We start from the raw sequence: 19,234 nt of genomic DNA, 5'->3' as shown, positions 1-19,234 counted from the left end.
AAAATTGACATAACATTCCCAGAGTTCTGTATGAAAATGAAATTAACAATACAGAATTAACAATTGTAAGCAGCACTCTGAAGGAATAGTCTAATATTGAAAACTCTACCCTCATTGGACTAAAAAATATAGGAAACAGAAAAAGTCAAAATCTTAAGCAGAAGCTTTTTAAATAGTAGCTTTTATTTGGATGGCTAAAATCTAGGGATGCATATATAATGTTGAAAAAAATTAGTTTGGATAATTTTTGCCAAATTGATGGATTAATTGTTTCATACATTTGAACATTAATATTAACATAATTAACCAAGTAGTCTTTAGTTTGGTCTTGAAGTTCAGCAAGACTAAGGTAGTCAAAAAGTCAACAAAACCTCATTCCAGGTAGAAATGTCGCAGAGTGTGTTAGTTTCCTAGGGCTGCCATAACAAATTACAATAAAAGGGACGGCTTAAAACAACAGTAATTTATTCTCTCATAGTTCTGGAGACTATAAGTCCAAAATCAAGGTATCAACAGAGCCATACAGTATTCCCTCTGAAGGCTCTGGTGAAGTATTCTTCATTGCGCCTTCTAGCTTCTGGTGGTTGCTAGCAATCCTTGGTGTTCTTGGCTGGTGGCAGTATAAAGATAATCTCTGTCTCCCTTTTCACATTGCATTTTTCTCTGTATATCTCTGTCCCCAAATCTTCCTTTCCCTGTAAGAACACCAGTCACTGGATTTAAGGCCCACCCTATCCTGTATGATCTCATCTTAACTTGATTACATCTGTAAAACCTTATTTACAGATGATATCACGTTCCCAAGTCCTAAGTGAACATGAATTTTTCACTATTCATCTCAGTACATAGAGATACTGTACATAAAGAAAGTGTCAAGACATTAAGCTATGTATTTGCAAGGCTTTGTAGCTCAGATTTTAAATTGAAGATGGAGGGGAACATACAAAGGTATTGTCAAGAAGCAAGTCGGTCAGCAGGTTGGGAATAAGTAAGCAGGAAAAAAGACTAATGGCAAGATGACAGATTAGGCTATTAAGTGGGAGTTAGGGTAGAGGAGTTTTCCAGGATGATCCTAAATTTCTGTGCAGCACCGTGTCATTCACTAGTCAAGTAATAACAAGGTAGGGGAAGGCAGGGAGACTAAGGACAACATGATGAGTTTCTTTGTAGAATATGACTTTTTAATTAATTTTAATTTTTTATATACACATAACTTTCAAAGTCAAATACTATCAAGAGAATACATATCTAAACACACATGTGCACAAAACACATACATATACACAAAGCCACCACCTACCTCCCATCTCACTTCCCTGAAATTCTTAATTTCAACCCTTTTAGCCATTACTTCTGGTATTTTCTCTTATTTAAACTTATCCTATGTCTTGCTATTATATTATATGAGGATTTTAACTCTCTTATTCTTTCCCTTCCTTTCTCTTACACCCATCCTTCCACTATAATCATCTCAAAATCACATTCAGTTTTACCATTATTATGACTATGTAAATAGTTCCACAAATGATCCAAGTAGTCATTTTCAATGATAATATTTCCTTTTGTACAGCTTTCTGTTTTTCTAGGATTTTATTAATTACCTGATAAATAAATTTGCTTAATTTTAAATGGTAAGTCTTCCCACCCACTCCAACAGTTTGGTTTCATAATTTCAATTCAGATTATGGACAATGGTCATGCAGATAATTTATCATTCTTATTTTTATTTTCTTTGAATCACCTCTCTTTCCTCTGCTCGCCACCTCTGATCTGTACCAAATTTTTTATAAGTCTGTTTCATTTTTCTAGCTATTGTTATGGGATTTACCTCTACTAGCACCTTGAAAATTCAGGAGAAAAAGTGACCAAGATCCCTGAAGTAGAAAAGGCATAAAACCCAGAGTACAGATAATGACTGAACTTTGAGGGAAGGTGGAACACCTGTTCTAAACTGAAAGATAGAGGTTAAGGATTTGTGTGGATGTAGTTACCACCAGATGGTGGTGAGGGAAGATAAGGAAGCTGAAGGACTGTCCATTTAAGGGCTTCTATTTCTTTTGGAAAATTAGAAGGGAATTTATCTGTTCTGTGCATGTGGCAGGATTGACTCTGGATCTTGTAGGAGAGTAGCAAAGAGACTGCTTAGGAACAAGTGGTCAAAGAAACCTGGATGGTAATAAATGGAAAACACCACCATCTCCTCAATGTCAGGCTCCTTATGCAAAGGAGCTTCCCAAATTATCAGAAAACCACACCAGGCCCAAGATGCTCACTTCTGCAGCTGATTTTTCCCAATATCTCAAAAAAGTAGGTTATCTACCTACTAATAAATTCCCATGTAAGCTACTAGGAAGATAAAATCATTTCTATGTTATCTATGAATTATATGGTTTAAAATTTTTGCTTAATACAATAGTTAATATTATATTAATAATATAGTATTTAAAATTATCGCTTCATTTGCACCAATAACTGATTTTCCCCTAGAGATTTGTGTTCATTGAGTTCTCTAAATTCTTTTTAATTGGAATATATCATATTCCAATTAAACAAGGGAAATGGTTAAGTTCCAAAGTAAATTCGTCAATTCATTTGTGAGTGTGATTCAAATTTACTTTTTTTTTCATTTTTGCCTTGTCTTTTAACCACTGAGCTATTCTTACTTATACATGACAATAGGGATACTGATGATATTTATTATCCTTCTTTGAAAATCCCTTTGCAATTTGGAACTATAGCCACCATTTTACCAATTTTATGGTTTGCAACTCTACCCATAATTATACTTATTTCTACTGTGTAATGAACTAATTTTTCTTCTACTTCTTTTCTAAGAATACCAATTCTACAGTAGGGAGTTTTAAAATGTACTCCATTGCATTCTCAGAGAGAGAAAGCTTTTTGCTAACCCAAGACGTGAGAAGAATTCTGACAGATAAGTTGAGAAAACTCACATGAAATCTTGCATCCCCTTAATGAAAAGAAAGGAATGAATATTTACCTCAAGAAAGCAATAGTTTCTTTTATATCTCACTATTTAATTTAAATAATAAGACAATATATAAACTAAGAATCTGATTTTTTAAATTATTTTAATTGTAGGCCATGGCACAGAAGGAAGATATGGAAGAAAGAATCACGACCCTTGAGAAGCGTTACCTCAGTGCTCAGAGAGAATCTACCTCCATACATGACATGAATGACAAACTAGAAAATGAGTTAGCAAATAAAGAGGCCATCCTACGGCAGGTTCAGTATCTCTGTCTTGGTTCTGTTCTGGTCTGTGTGTGTTCTCACCATTCTCACAAAACGTGAAGTACATAAAATATGGTATTCCTTGGTAATCAATCATTCTCTAAAATTTATAACCAAGCTAACTAAACAGATGTGATTTTTAGTGTGTAATCTAGAAATCTATCTTAATAATGATAAAAATAATGACTAATATTTACTTTGGATCTAGACATGAACCAGAAACTGTGCTAAACAGTTTACATGTATTACCTCACTTAAATCCAACCACCACCTGTAAGTACAATTACTATACTGTAAAGTATAATAATTATTATACAATTATTATACTGAGGAGTAAAGTAAGTACAATTATTATACTGAGGAAACTAAGGTTCAGAGACATGAATGCTCTCCTAAGGTCACACATATGGTAATTGCAGAGTCAATAATGGAAACCTAGGTCTATTCGGCTCTAGAGAAGGAGTGGGCAAACTATGGCCCATGTGCCAAAACTATGGCTCTGTTTTATAAATAAAGTTTTATTGAAACATAGCATACCCATTCATTTAATCATTGTCTATGACTGCTTTTGTGCTACAACAGTAAAATTGAATAGTTGGAACAGAGACTTTATTACCATTTGGCCTTCACAGGAAAAGTCTGCCAACTTCATCTCTAGAGCCTGGACTCTCAATCATTATGCTACATTCCCTCTCCTACTCCAGCTAATGTTACGATTCTCAGTATGTTGCTATTACGGTGTATCTGAAGTCTTAGTACTAAGTTGTATTCCATTTGTCCAAGTTAATACTCACTATTAACTTCTTTTCTTTTTGCTGCCCTCAGTAAAAGGTTTTCTTTTTTTAATGTGCTGAATTTATTAAGGAATATGGATAAGTAATATATGAAAACATGAGAACAATAATCTCTTTGCACAGTAGGTATGGTAGTAGTAGCTTATTTTAACTCTAGAAGAGTGGCTTGAAGCCCATAGCCCCTGGTGACTGGTGTTTGCTATCCTAACTGTGACAATTTAAGTGTCTCTTTTTTCGTCCCCATTTCAGATGGAAGAGAAGAACAGACAGTTACAAGAGCGTCTTGAGCTAGCTGAGCAAAAGTTGCAGCAAACTATGAGAAAAGCTGAGACCTTACCTGAAGTAGAGGCTGAACTGGCTCAGAGAATTGCAGCCCTGACAAAGGTACTGCAATAAAACAATTGGTCAACCTAGATATACTTATAGAAATGACTAGTAATCAAAATGGAATATACAAAGGTTTTCTTTAGGCTTCATGAAGATTAAGTTTATTTAATCTTTACTATATTGGTCTGTTATTTAGATGAATTTTTATGTTACACATATCTTATTTATGTTGAAATGAATGACTGATATATATATGATGTGATGATTCCTTTGCCTATTTAAACATTAACAAAAACAAACAAAATATCACGTCCTTAGAGTTAATTTTCCATGGTTATATTTGCACATATGGATATACATGAGACATAATAATTTAGTAAGCTCAACATAAATTGTACAGTATTAGAAATGTAGGAAATATCATAAGCAGTTGATTCCTTTCTGACTATGGTATGAAAAAATTTTGTTAGAAGTTGGACATTAGATTTGTAGAAGTCTAAAGCCATTAAATAGTCAGAAAGTGATTTTAATAGTTGTAATTTCTTCTGAACCAATTAAAATCAATAATATTCTGAAGAATGTTCAAAATTAACTGCTGTGTTATGGACATTAGATTCTGCAATTATATGCATATTTTAGAACTTAGCAACCATTATAATGCTAAAATGACTATTCTTACCTTTCACAGTCAAATAGAATGGCATTGCTTGAAAGTCACATGTCACTAGAATAAAAGTACAGATTTTGTCACTAAAAGCATGTTTGACTTTTAATATCAATTCAAAAATGTACACACATTTTAGATGTTCACACAGTCATTACCATGTGCTGTTTTCCACACCACTGCAGTAAATGGGTCAGATAGATATATGAACTGCAAGTTATAAATTCTGGCATTAGGGATTATCCAAAACAATTGATGCAGCAAAATAAAAGTAGACACATATAGTTACTTTTGGAAAAGTAAATAATTAAAGAGGAACAGTAAACTGATGCCTATTAGTTAAAATAGGGTAGTTAAACAGGTAGTGAAAAGACAAACAGTTGACAAAGCAGAAAGTATTGGAATAGTTGGTTGTAGAGTATTGGACTAACTAGCCGAATGAAACTTTAGTCTGATTAGGGTGATACAATCTGGATCCTTCCATAGTCACAGACCACGCCATAAACCACTCTGGAAATTTCAGAAATGTGTGATTTCTAAAATAAATATAAACTTATTTAATTTTAGAAATATTATTGAAATTATATAAAAAGTGCAAACATAGTAGTAGTAGTATGCTATTTTTTCTTGCAAACACATTTAAAATTCCTATAATATGGATTAAGATATGTATACTTTGGTTTTTCATCTGAGGAATATAAAGAACTTTTATGAAGAGTTATCTTATTGAACTGAACTATTTTAGGGGGAGTTAGTTAGGCAAGTGGCTAAATAATAAAAGTAACTTTTGTAATATTTTAGTGTAAAATAATCATCAATATTGTCGTAAGTAAAATACAAGAAAGTCTGGAATCTCTCCCCCAAAAACACAATTTAAAATTCAGCAAAAAATTGCCCCAAAGAATAAAGCATAATTTAAAATATAATACTTGATGTATGAGGCTTTAAATATTCCTAAGAATCCTTAATTTAGAATGTAAAAAAAAAAACCTAAAATAGGTGTCTCATCTGTTTTGCCCTCTATTTTATTTTATTGAGGTCATATTTGATATATATATTCACTTATGCACCCAAAATAATTTCCTCAGTTCACTCCTACCTGATAATATATTGCTAAAATTCTACTTCATCTGGAATTAAAAGGGGATAGAAAGGGAATTAAAAGGGAATAGACCCTTTTGATTTCCTCACTTTTCAGCAGTTTTATCTCTCTTAAAAAGTATGAAAATGTTAGAATTCACTCTGCTTGTCCTTTTTACTGCTTTCTCTCCTGACTGGCTCTGTATCAACATTATTTCAGATATACAGTTTTTAGATTATCGCCATATTTAATTCATTATTCACACGCCTCTGGTGCTGAGATTTTATTTTCAGTGTACTCCCTCTGCTTGTAACCCTTTTATAACATTTGAAGATCAGTCTTTCATTTGCTCTCCCAAGTTTTATGGCTAAAATGATTTTTGACCATTTTCTTATCTCTGTTCTCAAGACCTTTAGGGACTGTCTCTAGAACCGGTTTTAGTTATTCATTATTTCAATTCCAATTTGTTTTCAATATCTTATTATTGACCTCCATAGTCTTTTCTACTTCATAATGTTTTAGACTTCTCACTGATTTATGATTTATGCTTAGTTTAAACCTAGGCTCCCTCTCCTATATTTTGAATGATACTGTTAACAATCCCTCATATATTTTAATTGGCCTATAAGTATTTTTTCTACTTTTATTATCTGCCACTATTGTTTTCTTCTCTTTGGCCCTCCTCTTTTTAAATTTGATTGCTTCTCCATTTCCAAATATATTCACATTCTTCTCAAAACTATTTCTGCCTATAAAAGAGAACTGTAAAGTTTTCTTCTAAAACTTTAGCTTGTTTGAAAATTGCCTTGTCACATTAAAGAGTGAAACCAAGATAAGCCCTATATCCCATCAGGGAGTCAAAAAATAGCAGATTGTTCTTATGTGACTATAGTATTTACACCGGTTGCTTAAATTGCAGTCTTCATAAGGTTAAGGTGAACATAAATCAATAGTGGTTGCAAATTGATCCAGTGTTTGTTTAGAGGTGATGTCTGAATTTATTCTTTGGTTGATAAGAGTATCTTTTTTTCTGCCAGTGTGGTGTGTGTGTGTGTGTGTGTGTGTGTGTGTGTGTGTGTGTGTGTGTGTAAAAATAGGTAGCTAAAGCTCATTTAAGGCTTTTAGAAAGTCTGAAGTATTGAATAATGGCTAGGGATAAAATTAAAAATTTGGCTTTGGTGAGTGTATATACAATTAAATAATAAACATTTTGGGATCCCAGTCTTATGATTTATGATGTTTACTTCTTTAATTAAAATGCATATTCCTCAGCAAGGACATAATTCATCTTGAATTCCATAAGGTATTTCATTCATTTTTAGTACCAATAAAAAGTATCAACAATAACAGTGATTTAAACATGACAGAATTCTCGTTTAATCTCTGAACTGAATTTTCACGTTTGGTGTGTTTTCAGTAGTTAAGATGGAGACAGCTAGAAGTTTTAAGGACCTTTGAAAGATCTACTGACTTACATGTATATTTGAATAAACAGTTTTGGAAATTGAAATGTTCATGCCTTGACTACCTTGAGTCAGTCACCAGATTAATTGTCATAACATTAACTGCTTGTTAAAATGTACTTTTGAGAGATTACAGATATGTTTAAGAATTTAAAATATATAATTTCAGCAATATTTTGATCCATTTACTGTATTCTTTTTTTTTTTTAAACGTCTTTATTGAAGTATAATTGCTTCACAATGGTGTGTTAGTTTCTGCTTTATAACAAAGTGAATCAGCTACACATATACACACGTTCCCATATCTCCTCCCTCCTGCATCTCCCTCCCTCCCACCCTCCCCATCCCACCCCCCTGTATTCTTAATTGAATTATAAATTTTAAAAAATATTATAAAATCATTTTGTGGCAGTTGAAGACTATGGTAGCATTCTGTGTTGCTTCTGGTTGGAAATTTGGGGAGAGAAATTGGTTATTTGTTATTTCTTCATTATTTTCCCGATTTATGAAATAAGAATATCAGAAGGAAAATCTTTCAAAATGTAAATGTTGAGTTATTATTTGCATAAGCACAGCAGTTAAATGTTAAATGTTTATTTTATAGATTAAGTTGGAATTTGTTGCATAAAATAGTACATATGCATATGAACCAATACATGAATAGGTTACTATTTCTTTTCAGGTACTGCATGATATATTTATATATAGTCCTATATTTGCATAAAGTAAGTTTCACTGTTTTAGAATAAACTTATAAAATGTAATAGAATATGCTCTGGAGTTAAATTTTGTTATCCTGACATAGGATACTTTGGCTGTTGTGATTATTTAACTTGTAATTATGATTAAAATGTTGATGTAACTTTACATGTAATCTGTGCATAACATACTAATACAATTCAGCTATCAGCAATGTCACATGTGTTGAACACTCTGCATCTGTGGTTACCTGACATTCACCTCCAAGACATGTAACTAACCTTGGCACTGGGCAAACATTAGCTCACAAAAGGCACTGTGCTGCCTATTAACTTTAGGGCACTATTTTGTTTCCATAGCAACAAATCAATGCAGAATCAGTTTTAGAGTGGTCCCTAGTATCATTCAGGAGAATTTACAATAAGTTTCTTGTCCTCACAGCATTATTGTCACTTTATTTGAGGACTTTTAATCATTTTCATTTAAAATGTCGAATTAAGGCTATGTCTAAGAATAGGTGCTGAGGTTCTACACCTACAGCCATAGTGTATATTCAGAGACCAGAAGTCATTTTGCAAGTTTGCCAGTGCTGCTGAGGAAACTCAATCCTGGTTGAATTGGAGAATACTCATAATAATTAACCCCGTGGCTTAGCTTTTTCTCTGATTTCTACAGAGCTGGGTTTATAATAAATTTTGTTCTAAATTTATTTCACCTGAGTCATTGCCTTGGCCTACTCCTCAATATTGAGGTACTTTGTTTCCGTTATTTTTAAGTAATATGATAAACAAACAAACAAACCAAAATATAAAACTTTTAACAATCTATCAGAGACATATTCTAGTGTTTGGTTTCCCATAATTCCAATTATTACATGATTCTTTCAGAGTTGCTTTAATTCATTCTGTAGTGGTCTTTCATTGTCAGCCATCACTAACCTTCCATACCTTAGGTTGGTAGCTTTTTATTTGAGCATATCATTATTTTTCACTTATAACCATCAACTTCATCATGTTCACCAGATATCAGTGTAGTTCTTTCCACATAAAATTCTATTAAAGTATTAAATTTGCTGTCACATTTTTCTTTTAAGCATTCTGTGCTATGTTCTGTTCAGTGTCAGTGCCTTTAGTTCTGATTTTTCAATTTTGTCCCTCTCCTTTTCCTTGACTCGTTAGTCTGATCCAACCTCTTCTACCTCATCTGATGATTATCAATATGTTATGGAAGCTAAACTACAAGAAATGATCTCCATACGTAGGAAGGTAGTCCTACTGGACTTTACTTTCTATTGCTAAATAGAATTCATCTAAGTTTTTCTTTTCATTTGTAAAAATTATGTTACTTTTATTTATTGATAATCGACCATCTGTGCAGTTCAGTGCTTCAGGAGCTTAAGATTGGACAATGGCAGGTTTGTGTTCAAACCATGCACAGTCTGCATGTTACATTTGGCTGATTTCATTGCTCATAAATAACTCCAATGTTTTGCTGATGCTTGGATGTAACAGGCCTTTGTAGCTGACACATTTCAAGCAATGCTGTTCAGCTGCCTGTTTAAAATAAGTTTATTTTTTGAAAACTACATTTGCAGTTGGTAGTAGCTTGCTTTACATTTTATTTCAGTTTATTTAGAGGAAAAGTGTTAACCATATCTTACATGTCAGGTGCATTCTTCATATTTCTTAACAGGCTGAAGAAAGACATGGAAACATTGAAGAACGTATGAGGCATCTAGAAGGTCAACTTGAAGAGAAAAATCAAGAACTTCAAAGAGTATGTATTTTAAGACCATCCCTCTCAAGCATCAGTTTACGGATTTATATTCTACATATAAGAACTGAATGTCTTTCTCAATTATGGGTTATATTTAAAATCATATGAATATGCCCTGTGCATTAAAAAAGTTTCTGCCAATTTAATCAAAACAGACATAAAATTAAATCCAGTTTTAAAACTAGAAAAAATACAAAAACAAACCCAAATATTTTTAAGTGATTTTTATGTTAAATTTATTTATTTATATTTTGAATGTAAGGCTAGGCAAAGAGAGAAAATGAATGAGGAGCATAACAAAAGATTATCCGATACTGTGGATAGACTTCTGACTGAATCCAATGAACGCTTACAGCTACACTTAAAGGAACGAATGGCTGCTCTAGAAGAGAAGGTAAAAGGACCAGTAGAATCACATGATTATTAGCTATGTTCTTATGATCATGTTTGTTTTACACTCTGCTACAATCATTGCATTGTTCAGATGATCCATTTACTTTCCTTAATTTAAAAAAAAGCCTGATATATTCTTAAAAGTGAACAAATAGTTTCTGTAAAAACATGTAAGATCAATTTTTAAATGAATAAAAAATGTTACATGTTATATAAATCTTACATATTAGCATGATCATAATAGACAAAGGTATTAAAACGTGTTGCACTTTTGAGATGAAAATATTTCATTTGTCTTTCACGTGGTATGCAAAAAAGAAGAGTAAAAATTATTAATTAATTAATTAATTAATTAATTAATTAAAAAAAACCCTTTACACTTAAAAAAAAAAAAAAAAAAAAAGAAGAGTAAGACAAAAATTAGTATTTTGGAGTGTGTGGGGAGGCTTGTTTTGAACCATACAAATGTTTCAAGTAACTGAATCTACTGCTAGTCTAAAAGCCAAAATGTGAGTGAGTTTATATCACCAACAGCACTAGTGTCAGTCCCACCACAGAGTTTAGAAATGCAAAACTTTCAGCTGCATTGTTTCCAAAAAAGTGTTTCGTACAATCTACAATTTCATTCACAGTTAATATGTCCGATTAGTAGTTGGTGACTACCAGACCAGCAAGAGTTAGTGAGCTGGTTGCCAATTTCAGAGTATAAAAAAAGGTAGGGACTAAAACCTAGGCGTAGAAATCATTTTGGAAATTTAGATTGAATGCCAATCGCTACTTAAGCTAGACATTTTCCCCTGCTCCATACAATAAACCAAAACAGGAAAAATGTTTCAATGAAATGTTAAAGTAGTTTGATTAATATACCCATTAAGAAGTCATAAGGCATGCCTTCTTCCCATTCAGCACCAAATGCATGCGAATAACCACACTCTTATTTTAATTTAACTCTATAAATTTGAAAAGAATACATTATTTTAAATCATGCTTTGTAATACTATAAGAAAAGCATAAAGCTTTTACAACAGTAATACTTTTATGGCAAGGATTTTTCTCAAATCTATGATGCAAGTTATTTCCACATCATGATATGTAACATTAGTTTTTTAAAAAGCTAATATTTCATTTTTATTTATCTAATAATTTAAACATTATTAGAAATTGTTAATTCTGTATTTGAAATAAAGATCCAGAAAATGAACTTTTAAAAAAATTTGATCTTACAATTTCTTCTTTCTTCGGGTAATAAAAATGAGTTTACCTGAATTCTTCTCTATGATAGCTTTGGCTAATATTTTGCTTTTTATTCACTTTTTCTCATTTGAAAAGTAACCTAATTATTTCAGATTTTAAAAAGACTGGGAAGAGGCAGTCAGAAATAGCTTAAAAGTTAATGTTTATCTTATTTGTCAATCCAAGTGTTACAAAATGACATTTCCTATTTAAATTATGTATTTCTAAAAATGTTAAGGTGTCTTGTTTAAAGATTCCATTGAAACTTGGTTTCCATGGAAACCAAAAAATAGATGCACCAAGGAAGGAATCAAAGAAGATTCTTGAGTGATAAAAAATTAACCTACACATTTAATTATTTTCTGTTTTATTATTTATCTGTTTTTTTTCTTTTCTGTAGAATGTCTTAATTCAAGAATCAGAAACTTTCAGAAAGAATCTGGAAGAATCTTTACATGATAAGGTATTATGGAAGCTTACATTTTGCCCACTTTTCTATTTCGCATTGGTGAATATTTTGTTATAAAATAAATTTGATAATAAATAATTTTAGGATGTTATCTTTTAAAAATATTTTTACTTTTATATTATACATACAGAAAAGTATACATATATAGGGAGAGCTTGATGAATTTTTACAAACTAAACACACTGAAAATCAACATCCTGGAAGCCCCACTTAGTTAGCATATAATCACTACTCTTATCCTAAAGGATAATCACTATCTTGACTTCTAACAGAAAAAAAATGGTTTTGACTTTTTTCATGCTTTATATAAATGGGATAAAAATGTATGCACTGATTTGTGTCTAGTTTGAGATACTATTTTAGCAGAAATGTATTAAATACCTACTGTGCATAAAATTGTGCTGTTATATTTGCAAACATGACCTTAGTTCTAAAGTACCTGAAAAGTCTAATTGAGGAGAGAAAACACAAAGCAATGAGTTGTAGAGTCACAGATGCCAAGTGTCAAATGAATGAAAGACAGTAAGAACTATAGGTAGGAGAGATCAATATACATTGCTGCTATAAAGAAGGCTTCAGAATGCTTTAAGGAAAGGTAGGACTGTTTTGCAAAACTTTCAAATACAGTGCCTGTGCCATGATTGCAAGTGCTTAGAGTGGGGAGGAGGTGAGTAGTGAGTTTGATATCTTAAATAATAATGGACATAACAGTTTGGCTGGAATCAGTTATTCTTATTGTAGGGTATGTGATAGACTAGGCAGATAAGGACCAGATTATAAAATGTTAAAAACTGTAATTGTTAATGTGTTTTCCTCCTTCCTTAACATGTAAAATTCTTGTTAGCAATTTTGTCTTATTTCATTTTGTTCAGCATCGGTAAATGAAATAATATAAAATCACCAGCTTAAGAAATGACTTATAGATGTATATTAAACAAAAGATGGAAGGAATGGAAACAGAGAAAGGAGAGAGAGAGGGAGTAATAGAAGGAAGGAAGGAAGGGAGGAAGAGAGGGAGGAAGGGAGGGAAGGAAGGAGGGAAGGGAAGGAGATCTGGCAACAGTATGTCATTTGGAAGGTATTGGAAAAGATGAGAGAATAAAGATAAGAGAGAACAATTGTACATTTAACTGTATTGAATACCACATATTATGATGTTAATTTAAAAAATAACTATTTAGTCCCACAGTCAGGATGTACACACCCTTAAACCCCGAAAGACAGGTGTATTAGAGCAATACAATATGGTGCCTAGAAGATAGCATCTAATTCTTTCTGAAGTAGTTCAGAAAGTCTACAATGAAGAAGATAACGTTTCATCAGGCTCTTGAAGGCACATTTGATCTTAACAAATAAAGAAGGGTAGGGAAGAAGACGATAACTATGCAATAGCCCAGAGAAAACAAAGATGGTTGATTTGCCGAATCACCAGAAGTTTGCTGTATCACCAGAAGTTTGCTGTGACTGGTATGTGTTTAAAGAACTAGGGTGTAAACAGATTGTGAATTCGGGACTTAATCCTGTTGTGGAATGTTATGTTATCCAAAGCTCTGTGTGCTTCTGGCAAGATCCCCAGAACCCACTCCCCAACCTCCTACCCAAGCCTGTAGCTCCAAAAGTCTGCCCAGGCAACCCACAGTACTAATCATTCCATGCTTTGCATTCCTGTTCATGTCAATCACTAGAGGCAGCAAATCCCAGCTCATACCTCATTTCTGAATATCATTCCGTACAGCTGAGCACGTTTCCTCATCTAACCACATCTCCTGTAACTCCTCAAATTTTCACTCGATTATCTTTAACTCACAGTCCATTATTAGTAAATATCCTTCATATACTCAACCTCTTCTTTTCATGTTTCTCTTCATTATTTTGATCTCTAAAATTTGAAGTTCCTAGGACTGTCCTTGGATTTCTTCTCTATGTTCGGTCCCTGGTGAGTTCATGGATTTAAATACGATCTGTAAATTGAGAATTTGCAAATTTAGATCACCTACTATACTTCCTCTTCCCTGAGGGAGTACATATATTCAAGAGTCAACCCAGTATCTCTATTTGGACACATGGTCATCTCAGTCTTAACAAGTAATTCCACAACCCCCCAAACACCACCACCACCTAACCTAATCACCACCAGCAGCAGTCTTGTCAGTAAATCACAACTTCTTTCTCTTAACTACACAGGCTAAAAACTTTGGAGCTGTTCTTGACCTCTTTCTTTATCACACACCCCATAGCCAGTCCAATAGCAAATTCTCTTAATTCTATCTTCAAAATACAACCAATATCCTTGCCATTCTCTTTCTAACACCATTGTTGTCCAAGCCATAATTCTTTTGCCCGTTTTTGGAAGAACATAATAATTTTATATCTTCTCTACTTCCTAATCCCATTCATCAGTCCATTTCACAGCCATCAGAATGATCAGGTCACTTCTCTGCTCAGAAATCCCCCAATCATTTCCTATCTCACTCAGAGTAAAAGTCAAACACTTTAAAAGTGGTTTGCAAGGCTTTCAGGTCTACCCTTACCAAACCCTGTAAGTATGATTTTCTAAATCCATTCCCATTTGTCTCTCTCCTTAATCTCTCCAATCCAGTCACAATGGCCACCTTATCCTCTCCCTCACCAAAATAGTCCCCCTAAGAGGCATTTGCACCTGCCATTTCTTCTATCTGCCATTCCTTTTCTTAATGTATATTTTAACTCCCTCCCTTTCTCTAGGTCTTTGCTAAAATATCACTTTATTGGAGAGCCCTTCCATTATTCTCCTATTTTCTCCTTCCTACCAACATCCTATAAATCCAAATTGTTTATTGTCTTTTCTACTAGATTGTAAATTACATGAGGGCAAGAAATTTGTTAGTTCACTACTATATCTTAGGGCCTAGCACACAAGAGGTGGTCAGTGCATATTTGTGGAAATAATGAATAAATGAATTAATAAATACAATAAGAAACTATCAAATAATTATAAACAAAGATTTTATTTGATCAAACGTGTTTTTTAAAATGATACATCTAGCAGAGGAATGTGTGGGAAAGAGATTGAACGTAGCAATACATCGTGGAAGCTGGTAAAATAATTCAGGAAAAAGGTAAAAACGTGTGTAATGTAGGATGGTGGTAGAAAGAATTTTTAAAAGAGCAGGTAAGAGAAACATTGCAAAGACCACACTGACAAAAAATTGTGGTGAGAAAAGAAGTATGAGTCCAGTAAAATGTCCAGCATTGGCCACATGGAGGGAGAAAAATAACAGCAATAGAAAATCTGGAAGGACACATTTATAATGTTATAAAATTTATAATCACAAAAACAAAATTAAGTCCTTACATGAGTATTTAATTAAGGGCTATAAGATCACCCTCATCTTCATAAATTTGCAGACTGAAACTGTTAATGCCAATCTGAGAAAATTATCAGATGCATAAATTATTGTACCAATATCGAGCTAATAATTTTAACTCATATCAAGTGATAATTTTTTTCTCATCCTTTTAATTTAATCTTCCTTCTCTTTCACCCATGTGTCCTTCGACCATTATAGGATGGTAGAAATCCTTTACTTACTGTAGACCTTTTCTTTATTTTTTTAAACTGCTATACTTTCTACTCAGATTTTGAAGTGATGTATACATAGCTGGTCATGACCTTAGTTTTCCCATACGTTTAGAAAAACTTAGCATTATGTTAGGGAATGTAGATAAAATTTTATTGATTTCTGCTGTCATATTTTCATTTCAAGGAGAAAATCAGGCATTTTTTTGCTGTCATGTCTAACAATATGTAATAAAAATATGTTAATCATTTTTTCCATTTTTAAAAGTCATTAAGCTTGGTTGTTTGGTTTATCATAGTTGAGTGTTGGTACTATTGGCATATGCATATCATCTGAGTAATGCCTCTTTGATTTTTAGGAAAGATTAGCAGAAGAAATTGAAAAGCTGAGATCTGAACTTGACCAGTTGAAAATGAGAACTGGCTCTTTAATTGAACCCACAATATCAAGGTAACATTAAATAAAAAGATTTTTCACCAATAATCAATATGAATTTCCTTATGGTTTCATATCTCCTCAAGTAAAATAAATACCTCCTGTTTCTCAGCAGGCATTGCCCTGTTTTGATCCCTTACTGATTTACAGTTTCTACACTCAAAAATAATTCTCTAATTTAGAAATTCTTCCCTTAAGTATGCAATAAAAATATAAATTATTACCTTTTGTATTCTGTATTTAATATATATAGAACTATGTCTTCTTATATATTATAAATTGTAAATGAAGAAGTGGAACCATATATACAGAGATTACATCTCTTTCCAGGAAGAGTCATTTTCTCTACATGCAGAAATGTTTTCAATGTTTAATGTTGCTGAAGAAACATCATTGGTATGATCACTTAGTATCTGACTATTTTGTTAAACTAATTACAATAAAGAGGGAAGGAGAAATTAAATGTGTTTTAAAAAAAAACTTCAAGTAAACTTGTTTGTACTCATCTACTTTGACTCAATACCTAATCTTAGAAAAAAAAAAAAAGCAAAGAGATGCTTGTTTACTCTCTAGATAGACAGATCGAGCTCAGTAATTCACATATAATTTTCCTTTGTGCTTAGAGCCTTTTATTTAAAGTTGATAAAAAACCATAGAGGGATTCACCCATTTGAGCATTTATTTGTTATACAACGCAGTATCAGCTATTTGAAACTTTTGGCCACCACAGACTTCTAAAAGTCCATTTTTCTTGGTCTTATGCTTATCCTAAGAATGTTAGCTCCACAAAGGTTGGATATTTTGTCTGTTTTGAGTACTATAATCTCAGCACCTAAAAAAAGAAACCTTGTATATAGTGTACTCTCAATAGATATTGTTGAATAAATGAATATCTAGTAAAGCATTTTTTGGACATTCAGGTGAAAAATCCAAATTAAAAAAAATCCTAAGGGGCTTACATTCTCTTCAATGTGAGTATTAATAAGAACAAAATTCAGTATTTTGAATTCAGTTTAGTAAAAGAAACACAGTTCTGCAGGCATAAATACACCCAAGGAACTTTTAAATATGTAGGTCTTTAATTTTGAAAATAATGTTTATTTTTCTAATGTTTTATTACAGTTTATATATCTGAGGCTATTAATTAAGTGATATACATGGTGGTGATGATGATGATGATGGTAAAGGAGAAAGAAAGAGCTGATAAAATACCAACAGAGTAAATACATAGAACTAGCATTATTCAGTCAACAAATGAAACATATTTTAATAAGACCAAATGGCCATTTCATTGTCTTTTTGACCTTCAGTCTCAGAAATACAGAGTTCTAGAAGTATTGTCTAAAAGTTCATCACCTTAGTGAGTCATCATGGCAGACTAACAATGTGACATTTATCCACAATGAAGGATCATCAGGGAAACTTGGGAACTACATACAGAGCAACTATTCTTTGATACAATGGATTGTAATAGAAACAACACTAGACCAAAAATAAGAAAATTGACATTCCTAGGTCTTAAACATACAATAACTAGCAGTTTGATTTTGGAAAACCCATTTTTCCTTAATAAGTTCAAATATATATATATGTATATTTACATAATTATATAAAATAATTTTTATAAAATATATATGTGTATTTACATGAATTATATAAAAATATTTTTTATAAAATAATATTTTATTGACTATCTCACAAGATTACTTTGCAGGTAAATGAGACAAGTGAGAATAGTGTTTTGTAAACAGTAAATCAACTCACAAATATAAAGTATTATAGGAATTATTAAGATAGCTAATTTATAATGAGATAACTGAATATTTATTAAACAGCAATTATTTCTTGAACATTCATATTTCTGAGTGCACATAATTGAAAAAAAAACAATAAAGAAAACAGAAAGTGCATGAGAACTTCATCTACTAGTTTTTGATCTTACAGGTGGGGAGGTAAGAAGAGTTGAGCTAAAGTGATTATCAGTGACTAATATCCTCTACTAGAATCTCATCTGAGAAGAAAGTAAAATGAGTTCCAGAGTGGCCGAGAAAGCCTGATTTGGCTCAACTCAGGGGAGAGGGTAGGATCTGGATAATTGAAAAGGACAATGAAGGACATCCCAGGAAGCAGAGAAATGGGTAACAGGTTTTCTCTAAGAAAATTCGTACTTGATTTATCTACTGAAGCTCCTTTGTGAGATTATATTCAAGAGTCACAGGAGATTCAGGAGGGAAAACTACCTGGTTCCTTGTTTAAAGGAACCAGTGACTGTATTGTAACTTACATCTGCAAGTGCCTCTCAAAATATTGTACACCAAGAATAATTTTAAAACTGAAATATATGGATATACTGCCTCTGACAGATCACAGAGTTGAATAAAAAGAGAGAGGTGAGGAGTAACTGCTTTAGATGAAGTATAAGCAATGGCTCTTCTACAATTGGTGTTGGTTCAGGTCTTTGTTCTTTCAAGATCAATTAAGTACTTTCTACTTGTGAGACACTGTGACATTGGAGATACAGTGGTGATGGTAGTGAAGAATACATGTTCCAGATGGAAAATGCAGGAATATGAATTTGAGGATTGTTATAATAGAAGGAATACCAGGAGCTAGAATAGTATATGAGGATGGGACTTTTAAGCTGAGACCTTAAGAATAGTAACCACATAAATGTTTGAAGAGACGATTTCAGGCAGAAAGAATAGCATGTTCAAAGGCTCGAAGCAAAAGAAAGTATAAGTTTGAAGAAAATGACAGACAGCACAGCTAGACGAAGAGAGAAGACAGTGAGTAACTTGCAGTGAAGCTGGAAAGTAGGAGGGACCCAGGTAGAGAACCTTGTAAGGACACTGAAGAATTTTGAGCAGGGCTTTGATGAGACCAGATCTGTGTTTTGTTTCATGTTTTTATAAATGACTTGGAGTTGGGAGATAAAACAACAAGAAAACAATACTCCTAGGATGATGTGTTAAAATTTTAGAAATTCTACTCTGATACCCACAGAGACATTACCCTAAGCAGCCACAGACTAAAGGTCCCTAGGATGTTCTGACCTAGACAGTTAGGACTGTATTATAATCAATTG

The 19,234-nt window shown here is 32.6% G+C and overlaps 1 protein-coding gene across 1 annotated transcript in view; it reads left to right on the top strand.

Moving 5' to 3' along the window:
* The window catches only part of PPFIA2 (PTPRF interacting protein alpha 2), a 405,353-nt gene that overhangs the window by 298,507 nt on the left and 87,612 nt on the right, over positions 1 to 19,234 (top strand). The window contains exons 8-13 of the mRNA XM_059936601.1: positions 3,103 to 3,249; positions 4,299 to 4,433; positions 9,976 to 10,059; positions 10,322 to 10,453; positions 12,086 to 12,148; positions 16,073 to 16,164. Coding sequence (XP_059792584.1) covers positions 3,103 to 3,249; positions 4,299 to 4,433; positions 9,976 to 10,059; positions 10,322 to 10,453; positions 12,086 to 12,148; positions 16,073 to 16,164 — 653 coding nt within the window. The remainder of the gene's footprint in view (positions 1 to 3,102; positions 3,250 to 4,298; positions 4,434 to 9,975; positions 10,060 to 10,321; positions 10,454 to 12,085; positions 12,149 to 16,072; positions 16,165 to 19,234) is intronic.

Source organism: Balaenoptera ricei, chromosome 10 (genome assembly GCF_028023285.1).
Source record: "Balaenoptera ricei isolate mBalRic1 chromosome 10, mBalRic1.hap2, whole genome shotgun sequence".
NCBI lineage: Eukaryota > Metazoa > Chordata > Mammalia > Artiodactyla > Balaenopteridae > Balaenoptera > Balaenoptera ricei.
Note: the sequence above shows the minus strand (reverse complement) of the source record. Positions and strands in the feature narration are given on the sequence as shown.